At 38.9% G+C, this 23,484-nt stretch overlaps 1 protein-coding gene across 9 annotated transcripts in view; it reads left to right on the top strand.

Moving 5' to 3' along the window:
- Positions 1-22,069, top strand: part of LOC118118196 — a 30,525-nt gene extending 8,456 nt beyond the window's left edge. For 2 of the 9 annotated variants that reach the window (XM_047341966.1, XM_047341964.1), the window contains exons 3-6: positions 15-308; positions 742-852; positions 1,275-1,318; positions 13,347-14,363. In XM_047341966.1, coding sequence (XP_047197922.1) covers positions 15-308; positions 742-852; positions 1,275-1,318; positions 13,347-13,445 — 548 coding nt within the window. In that variant the 3' untranslated portion in view covers positions 13,446-14,363. Of the gene's footprint in view, positions 1-14; positions 309-741; positions 853-1,274; positions 1,319-1,425; positions 2,012-5,968; positions 6,275-6,358; positions 6,653-7,084; positions 7,202-7,337; positions 7,382-7,488; positions 8,246-12,034; positions 12,231-12,664; positions 12,776-13,195; positions 13,240-13,346; positions 14,364-18,010; positions 18,187-19,250; positions 19,557-19,640; positions 19,935-20,602; positions 20,719-21,683; positions 21,728-21,834 lie in introns of those variants that run through there. The other 7 variants (XM_047341972.1, XM_047341969.1, XM_047341971.1 and 4 more) reach the window with 7 other exon arrangements.
- The last annotated feature ends 1,415 nt before the right edge of the window (positions 22,070-23,484 follow it).

Raw genomic sequence — 23,484 nt, 5'->3', positions numbered from 1 at the left:
TCCCTCCCCCTCAGATCCAGTGTCTCCGGTTAATGGGACAGTGGACTTACTCTCCAATAGCTCCGACTCCTGTAACCTCACAGTGACCTGCAGCACACAGGACTCCCATCACATCATCAGCACTTTTAGATGTGACACCAACACCTGCAGCCAGGAGGAGGGAGGAGAGAGGTCCAAGGTCACGACCTCTGGCACCTCCCTCCGTGTCTACCTGTCCAAAGGCTTCTCAGTTATCTGTAACCATAGCAACCAGGTCAGCTCGGACGAGCACACAACAATGATTCGGGACTTTTGTTTCTCAAATCCTGGTAAGTGACCGACAACACAAGCAGCTGATAACTTTGTTTTATAGAAGGTTGTGTTCCAACTTAAGTTCATTTTGAAATATTAAATCTTTCCCAACATTTAAAGACTAGATAAAGACTTTCTCCTTCAGTTGGTTCAAAATGCTGCTGCTTGGATTATATCTACGACAAATTCTCAAATTACTTTATTTAAAAGAAAAAACTACTTTTATCTTTGTTTTAATTATTTTTAAATTCCTTTGTAACACTTTTAACTTTGGTAAGAAAAGTACTGTACAGATTATATGTAAATTATAAATTATATTTTTATGGTAATAATGCAGAGTTGTCAGTTGAATTTAGAGCATGTAATTTATTTTTTAAGAAATACTTTTACGTGTCAAAGTGAATAAGTTCTGAAAATAACTAAAATATTTTTTTCTTTTTTCCATTACAGCCCCTGAACCACCGGGCGCTTTCATCGCCTTTGTCTCTGTCACTGTCATTAAGGTTTTGGTGATAATTGCCATAACAGCAGCTTTTGTTGGACATCGAATAAAAGGAAAACGTACGTTAGAGTAAAAATTCAACTCTGCAAATATTGTAAATGGGAATTCAGCATTTTAACTGTGTCCTTCACTTTATTCACTGATCCACCACCTTTAGGGTCATTGACAATATCTGAGATCCTTTCCCAGTTTACAGTACGGATGGGAATCCACTTCTTCATTATTTTATTATATAGATAATATCAAGATGAATGTCTGTGTGTGTAGGTTTTATTTGATTGTATCTGTCTATCAACAGAATTTTAGAAAAGCAATGCTGTGTATATATAAAACCACTAGGGGTCACCAAAATCACAAAAATGACAAAACACACGAAAACCAAAATCAGTGGGTGCAGTGATGTAAATGTGATTCAGTAGAAAACAGTCTAAATTAATTTGTGATTTAAAGCCAATGAACATTCTTTGTGACCTTCTTGCAGATGAAAGTGTGGACACGGAAAATACAGTGTACGAAAATGCTCAGGTAAAGTTACGTCATCTTTTCTAACATCTGTCTAAGTGAGATTACTTTACTTGTTGCCACAGTACGTTGAACTGTGAACTAAGTTTTATTTGACTTTATCTCTCCAGGTCAAAATCGTGAACACCACTTCTGGATCAGAATCCAACCAATGATGCTGCAGCTCCTTCTCCGTCCTCCATCTACAGCTTGATCGAAGCAGGTCCATGAAATCCACTGAGGCCGGAGACACGACTCAGCCTGAGAGCCTGTATGCTCAGGTGGACAAGTCGGCCCTGGCCTCAAGAAAATCTGAAATTGTCTTCCACATTCTGCCTTTTGGATAATTTGCAGTATTATTGTTGCTGTGCGTCATGTTATATTTTCCCTGGGAAGTTTTGGGAAGTTTTTTCATCCAGAACCATAACCAGGAGCATCTGGAACAGCTCCGCCCACTTTAAAACTGTTATTGTAATATATTGTAATTTATTTCATATCTTATTGAAAAAGATTCCTGATGAGTGTTTGACATTTTGGATGAATGCTGTTGTCCAGTATTGGTGCACGTACAATAAAGTTCTTACTTCACCCAAGTGTTTAAAAAAAATATTGGGGATTATAAATGTTTTAGTTAAATCAACATCCTGAAATTTACAAAACATACGTAAAAAATACTGATATGATGACGACGAAGGTTTAACAGACCAAAAAATTACATTTTAACACAGTTAATATCTCTCTCTCTCTCTCTCTCTCTCTCACTCTCACTCTCTCACTCTCACTCTCACTCTCACTCTCTCTCTCTCTCACTCTCTCAAAAGTCCCGGTGCTCTTCTCTTGTCTCAGTGTTTAACTTCATGTGATGGTTTGTTTCTGGTGATTGTTGTTTCATTTAGCTTTTTGTTGAATTATGCATTTATTAAGTTAAATAAAAGTTGTGTCTTTTCTACAAGTAAAGCCGTCTCTTGCCTCGTGACATCAACGAACCTGTGCTGTTGCTGTTGCACCTTTCCTGGAGGTGAAATTCGCCAGGTGGCGCTGTTGCAATACCTCATTTCCCCGCTTCCCTCACGCGACACATGGAAAACAAACCAAGATGTTCCACACAATCCACCAAGCAGTCTGTCCTGGTGCTGGAACATCTCCCCTGAAACCAGCAGTCAGTTCCTCACATTATCAAAACTTGAACAAGATCAAAGTGTTTACTGACAGACCTCGATATGTTCTCTTGTTAGGAGACAATCATTGTTATTCATCTATTGTCATGTTCTGGTTCATGTGGATGACACTCTGAGTATTAGGCCACGCCCACAGAGTTTACACCTCCTCACTGTAGATTTGACTAAACATATTCATAAACCTGAGGTATTTCCGTGAGTCAGTTTGAAAACACTGAGACGTGTGGATGAGAGACGAGCACCCTGACTGCTGCTGGGCTGATTGAGGTCTAAACTCGGATCCACTTCCTCATGCGGCACATTTGACAGAATGCATCCCATCATTCTTCTCTTTGTCATTTCTCTGCTTCACGCAAATGAAGCCCGAGGTAAACACTACATTTTTTATCACATTTATTCTTCAAATATAGTTTTATTGCTCTGTTCTTGTTGCACTTTGTGACTGTTTCAGCAATGTAGCTTGTTTATAATTTTTTTGTTAATAATTTGCTTATTTCATTATTCTATAAATATTAAAATGATAACTATATTCAAATTATGACTCGTTGATTGACGATTCACTCAGTAAAACTTCCTTCCATATATCTGTGGTGTTTCAAGTTGAGTTCTACGCTTGAATTCATTATAAAATATATAATGAGTGATAACAGACGTGGAGAAACTTTTAAAAAAGCTTGTAAAACCAACAAAACTGAATATTAATGTAATGTCCTGTGGCAGCGACTCAGAGAACAGAACAAATTGATTAGGAAACTTAACCTTTTATAGACAAAGCTAGATATTAAACAGGGCTCGGTGACAGGAAGAGAACCTAGAGTGATGCTTCCTGTTACAGGTCAGTGTCTGTCTGTCTGTCTGTCTGTCTGTCTGTCTGTCTGTCTGTCTGTCTGTCTGTCTGTCTTGTCTCTATCGTCCACTGTACATTTTCCGTGTGAGAAAAGAGCTGTTGAGGAACATCTACCGTTGCAGAGTCACTTCCTCTTTCACACGTTTTGTTTAAGTTCCAAAAACTGTTATCTTTTCACAGAAGCTGGATTATAAATTCAAAGTGCTAACTTTGGTTATAAGTGTAACGTTCACATCACTCCCCACATTCATCAGGTTCCACTGAAGACAAGTAGTCAAGGGTCAATACTGTGACTCAAACCACATCTACACGTACGAGCTCGTCATGAAACTAAACTTCTCTCTTTTCATTCTCTACTGAATAACATTTTAATTAATCAGACAAATCTATGTTGCTAGAACTGATATGTTACCAATCAATAACTAATAATAACATCACAGCAGGAACATTATTTATTAAACGCAGAAGACACATAATATCTCACCATGTTAAAGAACGTGAAAGAAAATTCTCGCAGCACCGAATCCACGTCAAAATTTTAAGTAAATCAGTTTTGTAGGTTTGGAGTAAACCTGCTGACGGGCAAGGCAGGGCACTTTTATTTACAATTTACCAGCCAAATAACAGAATAAAAAGAGAATAAAAGAGGTAAAAGAAATAAAAAGGATAAATCTGTATGAAAACGTAGAAATAAGTTCAAAGAGAAAAACAATACAAACTAGGGCTACGTTGTAGCACTAACGGGCCCGAGCACAGGCATTTTGAAGCCTGTTGCAGTTAGTGGAGAAAGCGATCAATGACCAAGCGCCGCGTCTCCGCGTTGCATGCGTTTTCGCACTGTGGCAGGATAAACGCTTCACTTCCTGCGTCAGCGCGATGTCGATCCTTGCCTGCTAATTGCTCATTACGGTTCACGCTATCAATTGCACATCACACTGTGAACATTTTATGTAAATCGAATGATAGTTGTAAAACAAAGCTTACTTCCTGTTGCCAGTAGGTGGCGCCATCACTATTATTACATACAGACTAATAGATCTGTTCAAGTAGGGAATCTCATGTAGCGTGAGCAATATTGTGTCAATTGGACAATGTTACAACAACTTAATTTTCACACTGATCAGTAGGTGGCGCTATGACCCTGCACTAATATTAATATATGGAGCTGTTCAGGTCAGGATTGTGATCATAGGGCAGAATTTGGGGGCCGGTTGAATAATGCAGAGTGGATTTACAAAGTACTTCCTGTTTCATGGTGAATCAGTAGGTGGCGCTATGACCCTGAGGAAATATTGACACATAGAGCTGTTCAGGCTTGGACTATAATCATGAGACAGAAGTTTGGTGGTGACAGGACAATGCACAGTTGAGTTATGACAACATCGTCTCCTTTGGCGAAGGATGATCCTTCGCCGCACCTCAATGTTTACATGATTTGAGGAAATGTCACAATTCCGACCATGGTCCAATGACTTGTCTCAGCTCATTTGAGCTGTATATTGTAAAGCAGCCAGGAGCAGTTCATCAAAGTATAAAACATGTCACTTCCTGTAGCCAGCAGGGGGCGCTGTGATTTTAAGTCATGATTTCTGTGTAGATGTCATCAGGCCGGGACTCCTGTCTTACATGTCTAGTTTGGACTCGATTGGACCAAATATGTCCGAGATACAGAACCTCATGTTTTGATGGTGTGTAATCAAACTTTGATGCCACGCCACGGTCACACCGTGTGATGAAATCATATTTACCGAGGTAGTTTATATCTCCATCTTGTTGAGATGACATTCATCTCCATATGAAGTTGATTTGATGAAAGCCCTGGGACAAGTTCATCAAAGTAAAAATGTGGAATATGGCCAAAATGGCCACTAAATGCAAAATGGCGGGCTTCCTGTTGCGTTTTTCATAATGCTCCTTGAGACATTTTTGTGCGTCTGAACATGATACACCTGTGTATCAATTTTTCGTGAAGATCGGTCAAAGTGAACTCAGGGGCTGTGTATAGGTGGCGCTGTTGAGCCATTTTGCCACGCCCATTTCAAATTACTCCAGAATACGTCAATTTCTCCGACTTTTGAATTTCCTGCAAACTTTGGTAAGAATTTGAGCATGTTAAAGCCCTCAAAAAGCCAATTCATTTGGCAGAGAATAATAAGAAGAAGAATCCTTACAATTTCAATAGGGCCTCCCACCGTTCGGTGCTCGGGCCCAAATAAAATAGATTTGTAGACACTAGAATGTCAATTTACCTCCGCCGAGGTCCAGAAGTTCTTAAATTCAGTCAAGCTGCACTAAAGTAATCAGAAGTCTCAGTCCCCCTCAATATGCCTGATTTCATTCTCTGGGAAATCATGAAAAATATAAAAAACAGCCCCGTCTCACAAAATAAATCCTGAATCTTCCTGAAATGTAACTTTCTTGGCCCATGTCCCATCCTTCCACCAAGTCTTGTGGAAATCCAGTTTCTAAGTAAACCTGCTGATCATTAAACCAACCAACCAACAGACAGGGGCAAACACAACCTGCTGGGCCGAGGTAGTTTTGTCTCATGAGTCTCTGTTTAATGAGTAGAAGTAAAAATGGACAAAAACTACAGTTTAAATCAAAGTCTTTTCTTTCTAATAAAGTGATGCTGTGTTGTTTCTACAGGCTCCGACACTGTGACTCCTGTATTTGTGCAGAAGGGGAAGGATCTGCTTCTCAACGTCACGGCTCCTGTTAAAATAGTTAAACGGAGTGATTTTAGATGGCGATTTAATGGTTCAAGCATAATACGATTATTACATGATAACAAACCCAAAATATTTGACCCCTATCATGGAAGGGTCGAGATCTTTCTCCAAAATCACTCTTTGCTTTTGAAGAATGTGCAACAAGCCGACAGTGGACGTTACACTGCAGGTGTTATCTGGGATGAAATCAATTATGTGGGTAAATACAGCGTCACAGTTCAAGGTAGGTTTCTTCAGATTTTAAATATCGACACACAGTAGCTGCCCAACTTCTAAACCCATTAAAGCCTGTGTCCCTCCCCCTCAGATCCAGTGTCTCCGGTTAATGGGAAAGTGGACTTACTCTCCAATAGCTCCGACTCCTGTAACCTCACAGTGACCTGCAGCACACAGGACTCCCATCGCACCAACAGCACTTTTAGATGTGACAACAACACCTGCAGCCAGGAGGAGGGAGGAGAGAGGTCCAAGGTCACGACCTCCGGCACCTCCCTCCGTGTCTACCTGTCCAAAGGCTTCTCAGTTATCTGTAACCATAGCAACCAGGTCAGCTCGGACGAGCACACAACAATGATTAGGGACTTTTGTTTCTCAAATCCTGGTAAGTGACCGACAACACAAGCAGCTGATAACTTTGTTTTATAGAAGGTTGTGTTCCAACTTAAGTTCATTTTGAAATATTAAATCTTTCCCAACATTTAAAGACTAGATAAAGACTTTCTCCTTCAATTGGTTCAAAATGCTGCTGCTTGGATTATATCTACGACAACTTCTCAAATTACTTTATTTAAAAGAAAAAACTACTTTTATCTCTCTTTTAATTATTGTTTGATTCCTTTGTAACACTTTTAACTTTGGTAAGAAAAGTACTGTACATATTATATTGAAATTATAAATTATATTTTTGTGGTAATAATGCAGAGTTTTCACTTGAATTTAGAGCATGTAATTGTTTTTTAAGAAATATTTTTACATGTTAAAGTGATTATGTTCTGAAAATAACTAATATCAGTTTTTCTGTTTTCCATTACAGCCCCTAAACCATGGCGCCGTATCATTATCACCATTGTCTCTGTCATTGTCACTGTCATTGTGGTTTTGGTGATAATTGCCATAGCAGCTTTTGTTCAACATCGAAAAAAAGGAAAATGTACGTTAGAGTAAAGATTCAAACACACAAACACCAAAATTAGTGGGTGCAGTGATGTAAATGTGATTCAGTAGAAAACAGTCAAAATTAATTTTTGATTTAAAGCCAATGAACATTCTTTGTCACCTTCTTGCAGGTGAAAGTGTGGACATGAAAAAAACAGTGTACACAAATGTTCAGGTAAAGTTACGTCATCTTTTCTAACATCTGTCTTAGTGAGATTACTTTACTTGTTGCCACAATACGTTGAACTGTGTACTAACTTCTATTTGACTTTATCTCTCCAGTTCAAAATCGTGAACACCACTTCTGGATCAGAATCCAACCGATGATGCTGCAGCTCCTTCTCCGTCCTCCATTTACAGCGTGATCGAAGCAGGTCCATGAAATCCACTGAGGCCGGAGACACGACTCAGCCTGAGAGCCTGTATGCTCAGGTGGACAAGTTGGCCCTGGCCTGTAGAAAATCTGAAATTGTCTTCCACATTCTGCCTTTTGGACAATTTGCAGTATTATTGTTGCTGTGCGTCATGTTATATTTTCCCTGGGAAGTTTTGGGAAGTTTTTTAATCCAGAACCAGAACCAGGAGCATCTGGAACAGCTCCGCCCACTTTAAAACTGTTATTGTAATATATTGTAATATATTTCATATCTTATTGAAAAAGATTCCTGATGAGTGTTTGACATTTTGGATGAATGCTGTTGTAAATATAGTATTTCTTGTACAGATGTGTACTTATTCTTTCTAAAGACCTGATTCAACTCATTTATGTGTTGCAGCTTAAGCAGCTTTTCAATGTTTAAAAAGACAAAAGTTTGTAATGGTTCTTTGAATTGTTCCTTTAAGTTAATCTCGATTGAGTCATGTGTAATTAGATTTTTTATTTTTTTTAAAAGAGTTTAATATTCTTTTATTGTACATTGTGTTAATTTGACCAAATTTCCATGAAAAACTCAAAATAAAACCTAAAGTGATTTTGGCTGCTACATTATTTTTGATGAGTGTCCAGTGTTGGTGCACGTACAATAAAGTTCTTACTTCACCCAAGTGTTTTAAACATATATATTGGGAATTATAAATGTTTTAGTTAAATCAACATCCTGAAATTAACAAAGCATACATATATGCTTCCTTTAAAAAAAATACTAATATGATGACGAGGAATGTTTAACAGCCAAAAAAACATTTAAAAACAGTTAATCTCTTTCTATCTGGATTATGTGTATGGAAATATGAAGATGCCTATATCCTATTCTTAACCCCACGGTGAACAAATCAAATAATTCCCCTCCCACAGCCGCCCCCCCCATCATTTCCACATCCTCATGTTATCGCTGCTGACCAGGAGCAGCTGACAGGCTCATGCAGAAACTGTGGTCACTCCAACCTGTTAACACGTGGAGCCGGAGGCGCGCTCCCTCCCTGCCGCTGCATGGCGCTGTGGCTGCTTTCATGGCGCGCTGGTTGCTAGGCGACGTCGTGCTTCCCCCATGTTTCAGGAAGCGGCCGTGCACAGCTCTCCCTACTTCCGTTTCCGCTCGTCTCCTGTGTTGCAGCAGGTGTTTTGTCTCCGTGGTCAGTCCCATCCCGGTGCTCTTCTCTTGTCTCAGTGTTTAACTTCATGTGATGGTTTGTTTCTGGTGATTGTTGTTTCATTTAGCTTTTTGTTGAATTATTCATTTATTAAGTTAAATAAAAGTTGTGTCTTTTCTACAAGTAAAGCCGTCTCTTGCCTCGTGACATCAACGAACCTGTGCTGTTGCACCTTTCCTGGAGGTGAAAGTCGCCAGGTGGCGCTGTTGCCATACCTCATTTCCCCGCTTCCCTCACGCGACACATGGAAAACAAACCAAGATGTTCCACACAATCCACCAAGCAGTCTGTCCTGGTGCTGAAACATCTCCCCTGAAACCAGCAGTCAGTTCCTCACATTATCAAAACTTGAACAAGATCAAAGTGTTTACTGACAGACCTCGATATGTTCTCTTGTTAGGAGACAATCATTGTTATTCATCTATTGTCATGTTTTGGTTCATGTGGATGACACTCTGAGTATTAGGCCACGCCCACAGAGTTACACCTCCTCACTGCAGATTTGACTAAACATATTCATAAACCTGAGGTATTTCCGTGAGTCAGTTTGAAAACACTGAGACGTGTGGATGAGAGGCAGGCACCCTGACTGCTGCTGGGCTGATTGAGGTCTAAACTAGGATCCACTTCCTCGTACGGCACATTTGACAGAATGCATCCCATCATTCTTCTCTTTGTCATTTCTCTGCTTCACGCATATGAAGCCCGAGGTAAACACTACATTTTTATCACATTTCTTCTTCAAATATAGTTTTATTGCTCTGTTCTTGTTGCACTATGTGACTGTTTCAGCAATGTAGCTTGTTTAGAATTTTGTTGTTGTTGTTAATAATTGTTTATTTCATTATTCTATAAATATTAAAATGATGACTATATTCAAATTATGACTTGTTGATTGAAGATTCACTCAGTAAAACTTCCTTCCATATATCTGTGGTTTTTCAAGTTGAGTTCTACGCTTGAATTCGATTTAAAATATATAATGAGTGATAACAGACGTGGAGAAACTTTTTAAAAGCTTGTAAAACCAACAAAACTGAATATTAATGTAATGTCCTGTGGCAGCGACTCAGAGAACAGAACAGATTGATGAGGAAACTTTACCTTTTATTGACAAAGCTAGATATTAAAACAGGGCTCGGTGACAGGAAGAGAACGTAGAGTGATGCTTCCTGTTACATGTCAGTGTCTATTTCTGTACACTACCGTTCAAAAGTTTGGGGTCACTTAGAAATTTCCTTATTTTTCAAAGAAAAGCACTGTTTTTTTCAATGAAGATGACATTAAATTAATCAGAAATACACTCTATACATTGTTAATGTGGTAAATGACTATTCTAGGTGGAAACGTCTGGTTTTTAATGAAATATCTACATAGGTGTTTGAAGAACAAAATTAATATTTCAAATAAAAATCATTATTTCTAACCTTGTCAATGTCTTGACTATATTTTCTATTCATTTTGCAACTCATTTGATAAATCAAAGTGTGAGTTTTCATGGAAAACACGAAATTGTCTGGGTGACCCCAAACTTTTGAACGGTAGTGTACGTCCACTGGACATTTTCCGTGTGAGAAATGAGCTGTTGAGTAACATCTACCGTTGCAGAGTCTCTTCCTCTTTCACACGTTTTGTTTAAGTTCCAGAAACTGTTGTGTGATGGACTCGTTTATCATCTTTTCAAAGAAGCTTGATTAAATTCAAAGTGCTAACTTTGGTTATAAGTGTAACCGTTCATCACTCCCCATTCATCAGGTTCCACTGAAGACAAGTAGTCAAGGGTCAATACTGTGACTCAAACCACATGTACATCTGAGCTCGTCAGGAAACTAAACTCTCTCTTTTCATTCTCTACTGAATAACATTTTAATTAATCAGACAAATCTATGTTGCTAGAACTGATATGTTACAAATCAATAAATAATAATAACATCACAGCAGGAACATTATTTATTAAACGCCAATAGTTTTGCTCACTGTGTGCAATTAGGTCTGAGAAGAAAAAGCAACGATTACAAGCTTTTTATTTAGCTCATAATAATAATTCTGCCCCTATATGAGGAGGAATATATTTCAGAAGACACATAGTATCTCACCATGTTAAAGAAGGTGAAAGAAAATTCTCGCATCCACAGAATCCACTTCAAAATTGAAAGGAAATCAGTTTAGTGGCTTAAAAATCCTGCTGGCCAAGGCAGGGCACTTTTATTTACAATTTACAAGCCAAATAAAAGAATAAAAAGAGTAGAATAAAAGAGGTAAAAGAAATAAAAAGGATGAATTAGAAATAAGTTCAAAGAGGAAAACAAAACAAATAAAATAGATTTGTAGACACTAGAATGTCAATTTTCCTCCGCCGAGGTCCAGAAGTTCTTAAATTCAGTCAAGCTGCACTAAAGTAATCAGAAGTCTCAGTCCCCCTCAATATGCCTGATTTCATTCCCTGGGAAATCATGGAAAATATAAAAAACAGCCGCATCTCACAAAATAAATCCTGAATCTTCCTGAAATGTAACTTTCTCGGCCCATGTCCCATCCTTCCACCAAGTCTTGTGGAAATCCAGTTTCTAAGTAAACCTGCTGATCATTAAACCAACCAACCAACAGACAGGGGCAAACACAACCTGCTGGGCCGAGGTAGTTTTGTCTCATGAGTCTCTGTTTAATGAGTAGAAGTAAAAATGGACAAAAACTACAGTTTAAATCAAAGTCTTCTCTTTCTAATAAAGTGATGCTGTGTTGTTTCTACAGGCTCCGACACTGTGACTCCTGTATTTGTGCAGAAGGGGAAGGATCTGCTTCTCAACGTCACGGCTCCTGTTAAATTAGTTAAACGGAGTGATTTTAGATGGAGATTTAATGATTCAAACATATTTAGATTATTTGATGATAACGACACAAACACAATTGGCCCCTATCATGGAAGAATCGAGATTTTCTCCAAAATCACTCTTTGCTTTTGAAGAATGTGCAACAATCCGACAGTGGACGTTACACTGCAGGTGTTTTCGGGGTCAATAACACTTATGTGGGTAAATACAGCGTCACAGTTCAAGGTAGGTTTCTTCAGATTTTAAATATCGACACACAGTAGCTGCCCAACTTCTAAACCCATTAATGCCTGTGTCCCTCCCCCTCAGATCCAGTGTCTCTGGTTAATGGGACAGTGGACTTACTCTCCAATAGCTCAGACTCCTGTAACCTCACAGTGACCTGCAGCACACAGGACTCCCATCACATCAACAGCACTTTTAGATGTGACACCAACACCTGCAGCCAGGAGGAGGGAGGAGAGAGGTCCAAGGTCACGACCTCTGGCGCCTCCCTCCGTGTCTACCTGTCCAAAGGCTTCTCAGTTATCTGTAACCATAGCAACCAGGTCAGCTCGGACGAGCACACAACAATGATTAGGGACTTTTGTTTCTCAAATCCTGGTAAGTGACCGACAACACAAGCAGCTGATAACTTTGTTTTATAGAAGGTTGTGTTCCAACTTAAGTTCATTTTGAAATATTAAATCTTTCCCAACATTTAAAGACTAGATAAAGACTTTCTCCTTCAATTGGTTCAAAATGCTACTGCTTGGATTATATCTACGACAAATTCTCAACTTTACTTCATTTAAAAGAAAAAACTACTTTTATCTTTGTTTTAATTGTTGTTAAATTCCTTTGTAACACTTTTAACTTTGGTAAGAAAAGTACTGTACAGATTATATGTAAATTATAAATTATATTTTTATGGTAATAATGCAGAGTTGTCAGTTGAATTTAGAGCATGTAATTTATTTTTTAAGAAATATTTTTACGTGTCAAAGTGAATAAGTTCTGAAAATAACTAAAATCAGTTTTTCTGTTTTCCATTACAGCCCCTGAACCACCGGGCGCTTTCATCGCCTTTGTCTCTGTCACTGTCATTAAGGTTTTGGTGATAATTGCCATAACAGCAGCTTTTGTTGGACATCGAATAAAAGGAAAACGTACGTCAGAGTAAAAATTCAACTCTGCAAATATTGTTAATGGGAATTCAGCATTTTCACTGTGTCCTTCACTTTATTCACTGATCCACCACCTTTAGGGTCAATGACAATATCTGAGATCCTTTCCCAGTTTACAGTACGGATGGGAATCCACTGTTCGTTATTTAGCATATAGATAATATCAAGATGAATGTCTGTGTGTGTAGGTTTTATTTTATTGTATCTGTCTATCAACAGAATTTTAGAAAAGCAATGCTGTGTTTATATAAAACCACTAGGGGTCACCAAAATCACAAAAATGACAAAACACACGAAAACCAAAATCAGTGGGTGCAGTGATGTAAATGTGATTCAGTAGAAAACAGTCTAAATTAATTTGTGATTTAAAGCCAATGAACATTCTTTGTGACCTTCTTGCAGATGAAAGTGTGGACACGGAAAATACAGTGTACGAAGATGTTCAGGTAAAGTTACGTGATCTTTTCTAACATCTGTCTAAGTGAGATTACTTTACTTGTTGCCACAGTACGTTGAACTGTGAACTAAGTTTTATTTGACTTTATCTCTCCAGGTCAAAAGCGTGAACCCACTTGTGGATCAGAATCCAACCGATGATGCTGCAGCTCCTTCTCCGTCCTCCATCTACAGCTTGGTCGAAGCAGGTCCATGAAATCCACTGAGGCCGGAGACACGACTCAGCCTGAGAGCCTGTATGCTCAGGTGGACAAGTCGGCCCTTGCCTGAAGAAAATCTGAAATTGTCTTCCACATTCTGCCTTTTGGACAATTTCCAGTATTATTGTTGCCGTGAGTCATGTTATATTTTCCCTGGGAAGTTTTTATTTTTTTTTCATCCAGAACCAGAACCAGGAGCATCTGGAACAGCTCCGCCCACTTTAAAACTGTTATTGTAATATATTTCATATCTTATTGAAAAAGATACCTGATGAGTGTTTGACATTTTGGATGAATTCCGAAGTGATTTTGCTGCTACATTATTTTTGATGAAAAAAAAAGTTCTTACTTCACCCAAGTGTTATGCTTCCTTTAAAAAAAATACTAATATGATGACGAGGAAGGTTTAACAGCCAACAACCAGGAATGATTCCAAACAGCAGACATTTCCTGTCGGCTTTCTGTCTTGTTTGTATAAAAACCTTCCTTTTACACTACTCATGCACAACAGTGTTTATTCAACTCCTATAGAGTCAAATACAAAACTTCCAAGTGTTTATATAGGTCCAACCTGTAGGGAGTTAAAACTACACTTTTGAAAGTGTTAAAGAATTAACACAGACAGAGATCCAGCAACTCTTTCTATAGTTGAAATTTAACACCGGTCAACACTGGCCAGTGTTAAATTGAAGCAACACTATTGTGCAGTGTCCAAAGTTAACACCACAAGTATGATTTTTTTTAACAGTAGAGTTAAAGTCATATTAACACTATTGAGGATGTAAAATGTAACTCAATATTTAACTCTTTATAGAGTTGATTCATATTTTAAAAACACTGTAGGGAGTCGATTTATAATCCCCAATCCCACTTACTGTGTGATATTATTCCTTTAAAAACTATAACTATTGTAACTGACAGATTGATTTATTTGTGTTGGGTTTATTTTGTAATTTATGTTCAAGTATGTATCCTGTTATTTAAATTAGTAATTTGTTGTCCTTTTAAACGTAGCGACTCACGCGAGGCTGTTACAACTATATACAAGAAAGAAAGAAAGAATCAGCAATTCAAAGAAGTTTGCAGTTAACATGAAACTGTATTTGTGTAAGCACACCACATAACACAGCATTGGCTTTACATCTTTTCCCATCAGTCCTCAAAAGCAAAGTTCACACAATATGGCAATGTGGCAATATGTATGTTTTTTCATCCATCTCATTAGAAAACTGTTTGTCATAGGGTCTGTAATAGATTAAATCCTCCAAAGAAATTACAGAAAACGAATCAGTTCTCTCCTCAACACAGTATGCATTAAAGTGGTCATCAAAATAAAGTGTGTCAACTTTGCAAGTCAAAAACGAAGCTTGATCTTCATTTATAATGATATTGTTGATCTTTCCAAAAACAGAAATTTCTGTATCGGTTCTAATCAAAACAAACATTCCAATGTGATACTCAGTTCCATAGTTCTTCACCCAGTTAGTAGTTGACATGTCACAGTATGCATTTACATTAAACACTGCACTTAAAGTCTCACCACCCTCCAAGCTGTCAATCATTTCCTTCCGCACTAGACCAAACTCAAACCTCTGAAAATGGAAATTCTCCCAGTGATAAGCTACTTGTCTCTGGTGTTGTCTTTCCAAGGTTTTTGTGATATTTTTGAAATTCTTAACTGATCTTTTGGAAAAAATTATGTTTGGCCTCAAATCTCATGCACCATACGTGGAGGAGTGAACCTATTTTTCGAATACACCTTGGAGAATGTATCATAAAGTGATGCTTTGGAATAAACTACCATTGCTTTGACAGTGCTCTCAGCAACACCTGATGCTTGTAACTTCGCTACAACAGAACCACACATTCTGGTTACTGGAGTGTCAGTACAGACTGCCTGAGAACTTGATGGCTCATCCCTTTCTCTTTGAGTGTCCACATTGTCCATAGTATTTGTCGAACCAGTGTCCCTGTGCAAACGGATGAGGTGTTTCTTTAACCCTGAATAAGTGCAAAATGATAAGGAACATTCCGTCACCACATTTCAAACGTAATGTCTTTCCCGGATCAAACCATGGTGACATTTCAAATGCTGACATAGCAATGCAGAACTTTGTGGTGTCCCTTACAAATAAAACAAATGAGCATTTTAAATCCAACGATGTGTGTCACTTCAAATGTCAGTGTGCAGGAACCTTGCTCTGAGCTCTTTGACTCTGGGACATTCCTTGGCACTTCCCACGTCTATGTTGAACACCGTGGTTTGGATGAACGTTAGAAGCTGTTGAGTAGTTAACACTGAAGATGAAGTGTGCTTTGAAGAGTTCATCGAAGGCGGCCAGGGATGTTTGGGCATTGCAAGGGATGGCCTTGTGGTCAACGATGACAGAACCGTTGGATGTTGTTCTTCTGTTCACCAACGCACAGCAGGAAGGGCTGTCCTGGTTCCAAACGTGCAAGGAAGGTCTCAACACTGGTTCCAACCTGCAAAACGTAGAGATATAGAGCACTATGAGAAAGCACTCAAATAAAAGTGGTGTCAGTGTTATAACAATTGCATACAAAAAATAAATAATAATAATGCCTACCCTCAGATATCTCACAACACGATTGACAGCGTGATATGAGCTAATCTTAGCATTCTTCTTGTGGCCTTTTGAGGTTGGGGGAAGTAGGTAAACCAACAGCAGAATGCTTGACAGGTCACTGTCCCAACCTTGGTGCAAAGTACATGAAAATATAACATTGTCAGAATAATTTACAAATGAAAATACACTTAAATCATGATTATGCAACAGATTTGATTTAAAGGTCTCAGAAGCTTTTAAAGAGGAAACACTTACCCAACTCATTTGAATTTTGTTGTGCAGACAAGAGGTCTTCAACATGCTCATTAGAATTCTGGTTCTTGCAGTCTGCCAAGATCCTTGGTTGGAAGAAAGTGTGCCATTTGCCAAAATCTCCCAGAAGCCTCCTCTCCAAACATCATGGTGAAGTCTTGGTCAATCTACAGAAGAAACACTTTGACTCCTTGCAACCCCTCCCATACATAAGACCATCCACTAGAGAACTTGCAATATTTGAAAGCTTGGGCAACTGAACCTGTATATCTAGAGCAATTGTTTACAAATAAGTTATTCAAAATTAGGCATTTCTTTCTTACCAAGCCAGGACGTGCAGCTCATTATACTAGCGCATGCGGCTAACGCTAGCAGCTAACAATACCAACATGTGCAGCTAAGGATACAAGCACATACAGCAAACTATACAAGCGGCTAATGTAGACACAGTGCATTACATGAGTTGAGGGTGAGCTGGTTAAGTGACAGCTTACCTGCTGGTTAGTTAGCAGCACAGTTAGTTAGGTTACCCAAACAGCACACCTGCTGCCAGCTAACAGCAGTTGTATAGTACCAGCTAGATAATTTAGCATTTAGCGACCTTCAGAAATAAAAACAAGCACTAGGCTCCTGGGTCGAAAATTTAATAAAATGTACATGTTACTTACACATGGCGCTAATCCTCCAAGTTAGAAAGTCCAAGTTTCCCGCTTCGACTAAGGCAACCGTCACAGTCAGTGCCCCACCCAGAAGAGCCAGAGATAGACGACCTTGTAGTTGAATGAGAGTTGAAATGACTCAATATTTAAACTCCCAAGTCTAACACTGAAAATATAACACTTTTGATTTTTGCTGTGTGGCTGCACTCTGAAGCCTTGTTGCTGTGTAACCCTCTGCAGAGCTAATAATTAAAACTCAAATATACCCCCCCCTCTTCTCTCTCTCTCTCTCCCGCTGCTCATTTGATTAGAAGCTCAGAGTGACCACCTCAGAGGACTTTCAAATTGTTCTTTACATTGGTTTGGATTTGGTTTATTATTTATTTTATGTTTGTTTTCATCAGCATTTAACACTTGTGACATGGTTTAATGATCTTTTTATTGTTGGACAGGTGCTGTGGGGCTGAGGCGGCGACCCAATCCCTGGTGGTTGCGTTTTCTTCACGACCCGTTCTGTTGGTTTGCAGTCTTGTCTCAGTGTTTAACTTCATGTGATGGTTTGTTTCTGGTGATTGTTGTTTCATTTAGCTTTTTGTTGAATTATGCATTTATTAAGTTCAATAAAAGTTGTGTCTTTTCTACAAGTAAAGCCGTCTCTTGCCTCGTGACATCAACGAACCTGTGCTGTTGCTGTTGCACCTTTCCTGGAGGTGAAAGTCGCCAGGTGGCGCTGTTGCCATACCTCATTTCCCCGCTTCCCTCACGCGACACATGAAAAACAAACCAAGATGTTCCACACAATCCACCAAGCAGTCTGTCCTGGTGCTGAAACATCTCCCCTGAAACCAGCAGTCAGTTCCTCACATTATCAAAACTTGAACAAGATCAAAGTGTTTACTGACAGACCTCGATATGTTCTCTTGTTAGGAGACAATCATTGTTATTCATCTATTGTCATGTTTTGGTTCATGTGGATGACACTCTGAGTATTAGGCCACGCCCACAGAGTTTACACCTCCTCACTGCAGATTTGACTAAACATATTCATAAACCTGAGGTATTTCCGTGAGTCAGTTTGAAAACACTGAGCCGTGTGGATGAGAGACGAGCACCCTGACTGCTGCTGGGCTGATTGAGGTCTAAACTCGGATCCACTTCCTCGTACGGCACATTTGACAGAATGCATCCCATCATTCTTCTCTTTGTCATTTCTCTGCTTCACGCATATGAAGCCCGAGGTAAACACGACATTTTGATCACATTTCTTCTTCAAATATAGTTTTATTGCTCTGTTCTTGTTGCACTTTGTGACTGTTTCAGCAATGTACCTTGTTTATAATTGTGTTGTTGTTAATAATTGTTTATTTCATTATTCTATAAATATTAAAATGATAACTATATTCAAATTATGACTTGTTGATTGACGATTCACTCAGTAAAACTTCCTTCCATATATCTGTGGTTTTTCAAGTTGAGTTCTACGCTTGAATTTCGTTATAAAATATATAATGATTGATAACAGACGTGGAGAAACTTTATTAAAAGCTTGTAAAACCAACAAAACTGAATATTAATGTAATGTCCTGTGGCAGCGACTCAGAGAACAGAACAGATTGATTAGGAAACTTTACCTTTTATAGACAAAGCTAGATATTAAAACAGGGCTCAGTGACAGAAAGGGAAACGAGAGTGATGCTTCCTGTTACAGGTCAGTGTCTGTCTGTCTGTCTGTCTGTCTGTCTGTGTCTCTATTTCTGTACATCCACTGGACATTTTCCGTGTGAGAAATGAGTTGTTGAGGAACATCTACCGTTGCAGAGTCTCTTCCTCTTTCAGAAATAAGTTCAAAGAGAAAAACAATACAAATAAAATAGATTTGTAGACACTAGAATGTCAATTTACCTCCGCCGAGGTCCAGAAGTTCTTAAATTCAGTCAAGCTGCACTAAAGTAATCAGAAGTCTCAGTCCCCCTCAATATGCCTGATTTCATTCCCTGGGAAATCATGGAAAATATAAAAAACAGCCCCGTCTCACAAAATAAATCCTGAATCTTCCTGAAATGTAACTTTCTTGGCCCATGTCCCATCCTTCCACCAAGTCTTGTGGAAATCCAGTTTCTAAGTAAACCTGCTGATCATTAAACCAACCAACCAACAGACAGGGGCAAACACAACCTGCTGGGCCGAGGTAGTTTTGTATCATGAGTCTCTGTTTAATGAGTAGAAGTAGAAATGGACACAAACTACAATTTAAATCAAAGTCTTTCTTTTCTAATAAAGTGATGCTGTGTTGTTTCTACAGGCTCCGACACTGTGACTCCTGTATTTGTGCAGAAGGGGAAGGATCTGCTTCTCAACGTCACGGCTCCTGTTAAATTAGTTAAACGGAGTGATTTTAGATGGAGATTTAATGATTCAAACATATTTAGATTATTTGATGATAACGAAACAAACACAATTGGCCCCTATCATGGAAGGATCGAGATTTTTCTTCAAAATCACTCTTTGCTTTTGAAGAATGTGCAACAAGCCGACAGTGGACGTTACACTGCAGGTGTTTTCGGGGTCAATAACACTTATGTGGGTAAATACAGCGTCACAGTTCAAGGTAGGTTTCTTCAGATTTTAAATATCGACACACAGTAGCTGCCCAACTTCTCAACCCATTAATGCCTGTGTCCCTCCCCCTCAGATCCAGTGTCTCCGGTTAATGGGACAGTGGACTTACTCTCCAATAGCTCAGACTCCTGTAACCTCACAGTGACCTGCAGCACACAGGACTCCCATCACATCAACAGCACTTTTAGATGTGACACCAACACCTGCAGCCAGGAGGAGGGAGGAGAGAGGTCAAAGGTCACGACCTCCGGCACCTCCCTCCGTGTCCACCTGTCCAAAGGCTTCTCAGTTATCTGTAGCCATAGCAACCAGGTCAGCTTGGACGAGCACATAACAATGATTAGGGACTTTTGTTTCTCAAATCCTGGTAAGTGACCGACAACACAAGCAGCTGATAAGTTTGTTTTATAGAAGGTTGTGTTCCAACTTAAGTTCATTTTGAAATATTAAATCTTTCCCAACATTTAAAGACTAGATAAAGACTTTCTCCTTCAATTGGTTCAAAATGCTGCTGCTTGGATTATAACTGGCTCAAGACAACATGATCATATGACTCACATTCTGGCTCCCTGTTCATTTCTGCATTGTTTTAAGATTTTATTATTGACTTCACACAACCAGGTTTCTATGTATCATGCTGGGTGGCATCTTGGTTCAGCTGATATTTGTTTCCTGGTAGTTTTCAGAGCCTGATTGGTGGTTTAGGTTGTCGTGCTTTTGCCGGACAGGCCCCCAAACACCTGAATGACCAGTTGACATTAGACTTTCTACAACAAATTCTCAACTTTACTCTATTTAAAAGAAAACACTACTTTTATCTGTATTTTAATTATTGTTTAATTCATTTGTAACCCTTTTTAACTTTGGTAAGAAAAGTATTATACATATTATATTTAAATAATATTTTTATGGTAATAATGCAGAGTTGTCAGTTGAATTTAGAGCATGCAATTTATTTTGTAAGTAATGTTTTTATGTGTTAAAGTGAATAAATTCTGAAAATAACTAATATCAGTTTTTCTGTTTCCATTACAGTCCCTGAACCACTGAGCGCTATCTTTATCGCCATTGTCACTGTCACTGTCATTAAGGTTTTGGTGATAATTGCCATAGCAGCAGCTTGTGTTCGACATCGGAAAAAAAAGGAAAACGTACGTCAGAGTCAAAATTCAACTTTACAAATCCGTGTAAATAGAAATTCAGCATTTTCACTTTGTCCTTCACTTTATTCACTGATCCACCACCTTTAGGGTCATTGACAATATCTCAATCAATCAATCAATCAAATTTTATTTGTATAGCCCATATTCACAAATCACAATTTGTCTCATAGGGCTTTAACATGGTGTGACATCCTCTGCCCTTAACCCTCAACAAGAGTAAGGAAAAACTACTCAAAAACCCTTTTAACAGGGAAAAAAAAGAACGTAGAAACCTCAGAGAGAGCCACATGTGAGGGATCCCTCTCCCAGGATGGACAGAAGTGCAATGGATGTCAAGTGTAAAGGAGAACATCAAGATAAAGGTTTTAGCAGCATTGATTAGGGTAAACATTTTGAAGTATAACTGAAGGTCAGTGAATTGGTGGATTAATGTCATTAATGGTCAAGTGTCTGATGAGAAATACTATGTATCGAGCAGTCCTGCTGCAATCATAGTCCATGGTCAGCAGCCAGCAAGATCATGATCCACCATCAAGATCGGATGCCACTATAGTCCACAGTCATTGTCCACTGCCGCCATTAGGATCCATCATCAGCTGCCACCTCGGTCGTGGTCCACTACCAGTATCTGATGCCAACACGATCTGAGATCCTTTCCCAGTTTACAGTACGGATGGGAATCCACTTCTTCGTTATTTTATTATATAGATAATATCAAGGTGAATGTCTGTGTATGTAGGTTTTATTTTATTGTATCTTTCTATCAACAGAATTTTAGAAAAGCTATGCTGTGTTTATATAAAACCACTAGGGGTCACCAAAATCACAAAAATGACAAAACACACGAAAACCAAAATCAGTGGGTGCAGTGATGTAAATGTGATTCATTACAAAACAGTCTAAATTAATTTGTGAGTTAAAGCCAATGAACATTCTTTGTGACCTTCTTGCAGATGAAAGTGTGGACACGGAAAATACAGTGTACGAAAATGCTCAGGTAAAGTTACGTGATCTTTTCTAACATCTGTCTAAGTGAGATTACTTTACTTGTTGCCACAGTAGGTTGAACTGTGAACTAAGTTTTATTTGACTTTATCTCTCCAGGTCAAAATCGTGAACACCACTTCTGGATCAGAATCCAACCGATGATGCTGCAGCTCCTTCTCCGTCCTCCATCTACAGCTTGATCGAAGCAGGTCCATGAAATCCACTGAGGCTGGAGACACGACTCAGCCTGAGAGCCTGTATGCTCAGGTGGACAAGTCAGCCCTGGCCTGTAGAAAATCTGAAATTGTCTTCCACATTCTGCCTTTTGGACAATTTCCAGTATTATTGTTGTTGTGCGTCATGTTATATTTTCCCTGGAAATTTTGGGAGATTTTCATCCAGAACCAGAACCAGGAGCATCTGGAACAGCTCCGCCCACTTTAAAACTGTTATTGTAATATATTGTAATTTATTTCATATCTTATTGAAAAAGATTCCTGATGAGTGTTTGACATTTTGGATGAATGCTGTTGTAAATATTGTATTTCTCGTACAGATGTGTACTTATTCTTTCTAAAGACCTGGTTCAACTCATTCATGTGTTGCAGCTTAAGCAGCTTTTCAATGTTTTAAAAGACAAAAGTTTGTAATGGTTCTTTGAATTGTTCCTTTAAGTTAATCTCGATTGAGTCATGTGTAATTAGATTTTTTATTTTTTTAAAAAGAGAGTTTAATATTCTTTTATTGTACGTTGTGTTAATCTGACCAAATTTCCATGAAAAACTCAATAAAAACCTAAAGTGATTTTGGCTGCTACATTATTTCTGATGAGTGTCCAGTGTTGGTGCACGTACAATAAAGTTCTTACTTCATCCAAGTGTTTTAAAAAAAATATTGGGAATTATAAATGTTTTAGTGAAATCAACATCCTGAAATTTACAAAACATACAAATATGCTTCCTTTGAAAAAATACTAATATGATGACGAGGAAGGTTTAACAGCCAAAAAAACATTTTAACAAAGTTAATATCTATCTATCTGGATTATGTGTATGGAAATATGAAGATGCCTATATCCTATTCTTAACCCCACGCTGAACAAATAAAGATTCCCCTCCCACTGCCGCCCCCCCATCATTTCCACATCCTCATGTTATCGCTGCTGACCAGGAGCAGCTGACAGGCTCATGCAGAAACTGTGGTCACTCCAACCTGTTAACACGTGGAGCCGGAGGCGCGCTCCCTCCCTGCCGCTGCGTGGCGCTGTGCCTGCTTTCATGGCGCGCTGGTTGCTAGGCGACGTCGTGCTTCCCCCATGTTTCAGGAAGCGGCCGTGCACAGCTCTCCCTACTTCCGTTTCCGCTCGTCTTCTGTGGTGGAGCAGGTGTTTGGTCTCCGTGGTCAGTCCCAGCCCGGTGCTCTTCTCTTGTCTCAGTGTTTAACTTCCTGTGATGGTTTGTTTCTGGTGATTGTTGTTTCATTTAGCTTTTTGTTGAATTATGCATTCATTAAGGTAAATAAAAGTTGTGTCTTTTCTACAAGTAAAGCCGTCTCTTGCCTCGTGACATCAACGAACCTGTGCTGTTGCTGTTGCACCTTTCCTGGAGGTGAAAGTCGCCAGGTGGCGTTGTTGCAATACCTCATTTCCCCGCTTCCCTCACGCGACACATGAAAAACAAACCAAGATGTTCCACACAATCCACCAAGCAGTCTGTCCTGGTGCTGAAACATCTCCCCTGAAACCAGCAGTCAGTTCCTCACATTATC

Source organism: Hippoglossus stenolepis, chromosome 11 (genome assembly GCF_022539355.2).
Source record: "Hippoglossus stenolepis isolate QCI-W04-F060 chromosome 11, HSTE1.2, whole genome shotgun sequence".
NCBI classification, from domain to species: Eukaryota; Metazoa; Chordata; class Actinopteri; order Pleuronectiformes; family Pleuronectidae; genus Hippoglossus; species Hippoglossus stenolepis.
This window is presented reverse-complemented; position numbering and strand designations above follow the sequence as displayed.